This window comes from Herpailurus yagouaroundi, unplaced genomic scaffold, assembly GCF_014898765.1.
Source record: "Herpailurus yagouaroundi ecotype Mexico unplaced genomic scaffold, PumYag 202, whole genome shotgun sequence".
Lineage (NCBI taxonomy): Eukaryota > Metazoa > Chordata > Mammalia > Carnivora > Felidae > Herpailurus > Herpailurus yagouaroundi.
In genome coordinates, this window is record NW_024412433.1 from 6,772,166 (window position 1) to 6,778,884 (window position 6,719).

Consider the following 6,719-nt stretch of genomic DNA (forward strand, 5'->3'; position numbering starts at 1 on the left):
TTCTACTGGGAGAAAAAACAACTTTCAGAATGTGAACAGAAAGGCACTCAGAGTTCAATTAAGAGTCCCTCGTGTTTTCATCACATAGACAATTTCATTGTGTATATAATTATATACATACACACACACATAATGAAAATGAGAATAAGCTAATCAGTAGGTTGTTTTTTAAAGTTGTGAAAAGCAGAAAAGAGACAATGAATATAAATGCAGAAACTCAATTAGGTGCCAGAAAAAATGGAACTGATCAATAATCCAAGAACCGGTTCTCATATAAAACAACAAAAGCGATGGAGTTTAAGAAATCTGACAAGAAAAACAAAAGCTAAACAAAGGAAATTAGAAATACAAAAGGGATAAAACCAGACACACTGATGTTTCAAGTGCAAATAATATACACCACTGAATTTGAAGGTGCAGGATAAGGGGGAAAGTAAAATACAAAAATGGGGTCAAGCAGTAAAAAAGCTCCAATCATCAGAAAGCAAAAACAAACGTTTTCATAGCCTTACCTCCCTGAAGAGTCCTTATGACCGAGAATTTAAAGTAATTTCTCTCAGCTTTTCAAGAAACCATCAATTCTAAAGCCATATAAAGTGTTCCAGAACACACAAAGTTATGGAAAGTTACTAAATGAATTTTATGGGGCTAGTCCAACTCTGAGATCAAAACAGCAAAGGCTACCTACCTCCTACTCCAGAGGAAATGTCCATCCATACACATTAGATAGGAAAAGCCTAAACAAAACGAGGTTGTAAAATCTAACGTGACCAAGACCAACTTATTATTAGGAAGTGTGTAAATACCTAAAACCAACATGATCAACTAAATTAATGCTCCAAACACCCCAATAAAAGTCAACACCTCTTCCTATTAACACTCTAAAAGCCACAATCACAGAATAATCCACTTACATAGTTTTCAAAGTATCTCCCCAGCTAGTAAGTAGACAATAAAATTGATGGTGAAAAAGTAAAAACATTCCAAGTAAAACGAAGAATCAAGTAAGAGAGACCACCAGGGAAGTCTGACTAATTCGATAAGCCATGAACCAGAACCAAGAGCAGTTAGATATATATCAAAACAAAATAAATAAAAGTTTAAATGGAGGAAGAAAAATCCCATTTGCAACAGCAACATCAATAATCAGCCCATAAATAAATAAAACAAAACCTGAAACTATCCGAAACTAACATGCAAAATGTCAGATCCTAAATGTAAAGAAAGTTACGCACTTTGATGGAGTTACAAAAGAATTGAAAAAAAAAAAAAAATCAGGTAGCATACTTTACTTCTAGATGGACTAGCTTAATCATAGAAACATACTTTTAAATACTCCACTCCTGCCCTTAGAATCACACTTTATACAGAACGATTTTAAAGTCAGCCCCTGAAACCAAAATTACAGTCACACCAGAAATGCTATCTATATAGTGACTAAAAAATATGAGGAACATTTAGATCAACTGACATGGAAAAATGTCCACCATAAATTCTCAAGAGGGGGGAGGGAAAAAAAAAAAAAGCAAGTATAAAACAAAAGGATCGTAAAAATCTCATGGTGTATGTGGGTGAAGGCACACATATTTAGAAATAAAGATAGGGGCGCCTGGGTGGCTCAAGTTGGTTAAGCATCCGACTTCGGCTCAGGTCATGATCTCACACTCCACAGGTTCGAGCCCCGCGTCGGGCTCTGTGCTGACAGCTCGGAGCCTGGAGCCTGCTTTGGATTCTGTGTCTCCCTCTCTCTGACCCTCCCCCGTTCACACTCTTTCTCTGTCTCAAAAATAAATAAACATTAAAAAAAAAAAAAATTTTTTTTTTTTAAAGAAATAAAGACAAACACTCTAGAGTGAGCATCTGGCTACCTCTGGACAGTGAGGTCACATGAATTTATGCCCTTAGAACTTTTGCAAAAAGTACAACATAACTGCTAGAAATTGGGCAGGTGGCAGGGGGTGCGAGGACAATCTAAAAGTAAAGAAGAAATACACCAAAATATCAACAGTATATGTCTTGAGGTAGCTGAATTATGGTTACGTGCTTCAACATATTTTCCCGTGTTTTCCAAATTTTCTACAATAATCATAAGAAACAAAGCTCTGTGCAAAACCTAGAGAAATGTAACAACACGTTAAAAACAGTTCACTTGGACCCTCTTGTTCTTTCGAGCTTACGTGTGCCAAATTCCCAGTTTTTCTCCAACCACAGTATGATTTTCAACATTAAATTCAAAATTTACCAGGAAGCATTCCAATCAGAGAAAAGAACTGCTCACACGCACGTGTTCAAATTAAAAAGGAAAGCTACACATGGTGAAGAATCGAGAAAGGTGTGGTCCGGAGTCTTACCGTGAAACTGTTGTTGACGTTCTTGGTGCTGGATTCAGCCACGCTGGCATCTGTCAGGTCCACCTCGTCAAATATGATGGACTGCAGAGAGGCACAGGCACCACAGTCAGTGCGCGGCCAAGGCACCCAGCCCAGCACTGCCCCCCCCCCACTCTCCTCAACCCTAGTCAAACACCCACAGATGCCCACGTGCCTGGAACCCTGAACCTTGGAACCTTGAGCACCTGACACTTGAGGACTAAAGGTGCAGTGACTACACACGGAGCCCACAGGTAGAGCTCCGGGTGTTAATCCAGGAGTTCATTAGTGATTGCATTCGTGGAAACAAAACAAAACACTGTGATTTCTGTATTTAACTTCTGTACTCCTCAGCATTTTTTTATATGTGAAATATGCCTTCCCACAGAGTCCACCTGAGGGAACAGGGGTCCAGACTGAGGATCTCCTTTCCTTCCGGTTTTGGTTTGTCCAGCCAATGCACTTAGCGGGAAAGGTCCTGGCTGAAATAAATGATTCTAGGAAGAGAGACCAACCCAAATAGAAGGGATGTGGCCACGAACAACAACAAAAAAAAACCAAGGGAGCAGAGCAGAAGGAATTGAGTCCTGAACAGAGAGACCACCAGACTCCAGGAGGAGGATGGGAGAATGAGTCCTGGGACCTTCTCCCCAGCCCATTTCCACCCTCACTCTCCCCCTGCAAATCCCCTCATCAGTCCACACCTCCCACTTACCTTACTGTCCCCTCTAAGAGGAGTCCACTGGGAACCCTGGAGGAAATGCTAATGACTGAGAAAGACTCAGCCTTTTAAGTAACCTCCTCCCCCCACTCCGTACACACAAAGAACTAAAATAACTATGAGTGTTTTGTTTTGTTTTTTTAAATGAGGGATGTGGTCAGAACCCTATCTAAACAAGTTGTTCTGTTCAATTTCACATTTGAATGCACTCTCTAGGGATACATCTCCAACACAAATCTGGAATCTGAATCATTTACATTTTAATACCAAAATATAAGTATTGACAACAATACTAATACTGGTATTCAGAATACCAAAAACTAGCTTTGCATTTACTGCATTTATGTAAACACAGCAGTAATTTAGTAGGTTTGACTGGCTCCTTGTCTTCCACTAAGCTGCCTGGTGGCTCTCACGGTTAAGCTCACATACAAGATTGCACATGGAAAGAAGGACCACGGCTAGAAGAAGCCTAGAGACAGAATCTCAGTTCCACTCACACACCAAGAAGCCCAACATACTTCAGAAACACTTTCAATCAGTTTCACAGATATTTACTACCTGTCTCCAAACTAAGCTGTACACGTTAAAGTTGTACAGATTTTGCTTGCCAATTATACCTCAATAAAGCACTTTTTTAAAAAAGACGTTTTAATTTTAGTCCGTAATAAAAGAGTTCTAAGGCTGTGACCCCCCAATCCTTCCGAAAGAAGGATCGCTAACTGTAATTTGATTATTTCTGTGACATTTCCCCTTTTCTTCATTGGTGACATATGACATTAAGGAAAGAGAAAAATGAGTAAAAGTCAGTGTCTGTAAGAAATAGAACATGGCTTGAGACAAATTAAAGCTAGCACCCTAGAGTATTGCCAAACTCACTGGAAGTAACAGATCCAAGAAGCGAAGGTTTCTCCCAAGACGCGGACCCCGTAGGAACCCTCTCCCCGGCGGCCCCTCCACCGCATCTCACCTTGGCCGTTTTTGCATAGTACAGCGTCCGCCCCCGCAGCTTGAAGTATCTCCTTTTTGATCGCTGGAATGAATTGTTCTGTTTGGTCAGCATCCCCTCTTTGATGACAGTCTGAAAACACAGAAATGATTCATGAGCAAGCGTTTGCATGGTGCCCTCGGGCCCGTCCGGCAGAACTGCACACAGACGGGCCAGCGCGTGCATGTCCCTAACGGGCCAGTGGCCTAACTGAAGGAGGGATTCCCCCACTCTCCCCAGACCCTGACTACTTATGGACCGGCCGAGCGCGCTGCTTGGCGGGGGGCGGGCTACACGATTCTCTGAGGGACACCAGCGTGCCTGAGTGGTGAGGTTGTCTGGGGCCAAGGTGTGCCTGGCTATGCCCTGGGGATCAGCAGCAGGAGACATGAAGGCTTGCAGGCCAACAGTAGGCAGCAAGGGGCCAGAGCATTTTCCAACTTCAGCGTTTGGTATTTTTCAGCTATTCTTGGCCCCGTCTCCGTGTTCTCTGGCTTCCTGCCATTTCTCAGGATCCTGTTGCCAAAACTGTCGACGTAGGTTGCTGTGGGGTTCAGCGTAGCTCCAGGCCTGCACCCCACTCAACCGTCACCCCATTCACAAGCTAGGCATGTGCCTCCACCCACGCTGCAGAGAGAAGTTCCATGACCAAAGTCACGAAAACTCCTCTCATCCCATAAATCTGATGCATCCGCCACAAACTGGAGTTCCCTTAACAATCTAGGTGGACAGCACTCCACTCACCTTGGCTCAATTAAAGCCAAGAATGGGACATGCCTTCTCCTGGACCTGCTTCCCTCTTGTGCTGTCCCCTGTGCTGGTCTGACAGGACAAAAGGAGCCCTGCAGAGCACTCAGAAGTTAAAATGCTCAAGGAACCACTTGATGATTACACATCTGAACCGCTGGGAGCCACTAAGAGTCAAAACGAATAAACAACGTGCATGAAACAAGAGCCTGGCTCTCGGCATGTGCACCCCGTTTTCCCCAGCTGACAGAAACGGCCATTCTCCACAGAGTCCCACCATGGAGTCAGGCAGAATGCACAAAACTCGGCTCAAGTACACAAATATGGTTCAGAGGAGTTTGGGTTGAATTACCCAATCCCACATTGCTTTGCACTCTAAGTAACTTCTTTAAGAAAGTATCTGTCGGAAGCACTTGGGTGCCTGTGGCCACTGAAGACGACGTAAGACAAAACCAGACACAGAAACTTCACGTAACCCAAATACATCACAAGGCGAGAGTGGAACACCGGCGCTGCCCGGTCCCAACATCAGCCAACTCCAGACAGAGAAGTGGGGAGCTTGGGACGCAGTCACCCCCCCACCCCAAGAAGCATGACAAAGAAAGCCTCCCGTCCCACACACACCACTAACACCGGGTCAGGCACCAGAACCCCAACCTGAGCAGCCCAGGGGGGGCCTGGGACTGCAGGCCGTTGCTCTCTCCTTACCCTGCCACAGGGCATCCTCTCCATGGGCCTCCCGGGCAGGGGAGCCGCACGTGCCGGCTCCCGACCACGTGCCAGGCACCGTGGGGTCTGTGCGGGCAGGGCTGGCCTAGCAGGACGAACAGCAACCTTCTCCGACTCCCAGGAGAAAAATCACCGAGGAACCTCCTTCCTCAGGTAATTAAAGAGTGCCGGCAGGAGAGAGAGGAACACAGCATCACCCAGTGATCAAAGAACAGACCACTGACGACAGTCACAGAATGCAAACTGCCATCCTTAGCTACAGGACGGCGCTGGCTTTTCTGAAGTGCGGGAGCATGTGCTGAACCAGAGGCTGATCCCAGGCGGAGAGAAAGCCCCACCTCTGAACCCAGGAGCTGCAGGTAGAAACCAGTCCTCGGTACGGAAGGACTACCAGGTTGTCTCCTCACATTGTTTTCAGACCCAAGTACACACGGGACACTCATGTCAACGTGCTCTTCAGACACCTGATGCAGACCCACGGGCGCCAGCACTGCACTCCGGGCCAGCCTCTCCTCCTTGGCCTCAGAGGCCTCGCTCACAGACGAAGCACCTCTCCTCGCCCCCACGCCTCTTGCTTACCTCTGCAGGGGGGGCCACCACTTCCATCTCTTCCCTAAATGCAAAGTTAAAAAAAAAAAAAAAAAGACGACGACAACAAAACCAACAAGCTCCGACCCAGAAAAGTTATAATAAGTTATCTTTAAAAGATAAACGCTGCAGTATTTTTTCTTGCATCTCCCGCCACACATCTCACACATAAAAGAAAAGAAAAATTAAAACACAATCCAGTCCACCACACACACACACATCTTTCAGAAAGCGGATGAGAGCTGCGCTCTCGGGCTACCCAAGGAGGGCCGCTGTTCTATTTATAGAACAAGAGCACTCAGAAAAAGACTCTGGTGGGTTTCAGCGGAAAAGGCTGGGGAAAAGATAAAGACCAGTATTTCTTTGAAGCTTTCTCAGAAACTGCGTCTCTTCTCCTGATTCGCTGCTCGAGAATACTACAGATATGCTGCAGAATATTTTTAAACACTCAGTCAAAAGCAATGAACTAAAAGTGGTCAAGAAAATAACACCCCTGAATAATCTGCTATGTTTTGCATTTGGCAGCTTGTAACTGGCACCCACAGGAAACACTGCTCAGCTGGCAGGGCTCCTCCTC

General features: G+C 45.2%; 1 protein-coding gene across 1 annotated transcript in view; it reads right to left on the reverse strand.

The window, feature by feature from the left end:
• Positions 1–5,662, reverse strand: part of DGKD (diacylglycerol kinase delta) — an 86,911-nt gene extending 81,249 nt beyond the window's left edge. Inside the window, 3 exon segments of the mRNA XM_040450640.1 lie at positions 2,352–2,432; positions 4,061–4,171; positions 5,534–5,662. Coding sequence (XP_040306574.1) covers positions 2,352–2,432; positions 4,061–4,171; positions 5,534–5,557 — 216 coding nt within the window. The 5' untranslated portion in view covers positions 5,558–5,662.
• Positions 5,663–6,719: the final 1,057 nt, after the last annotated feature.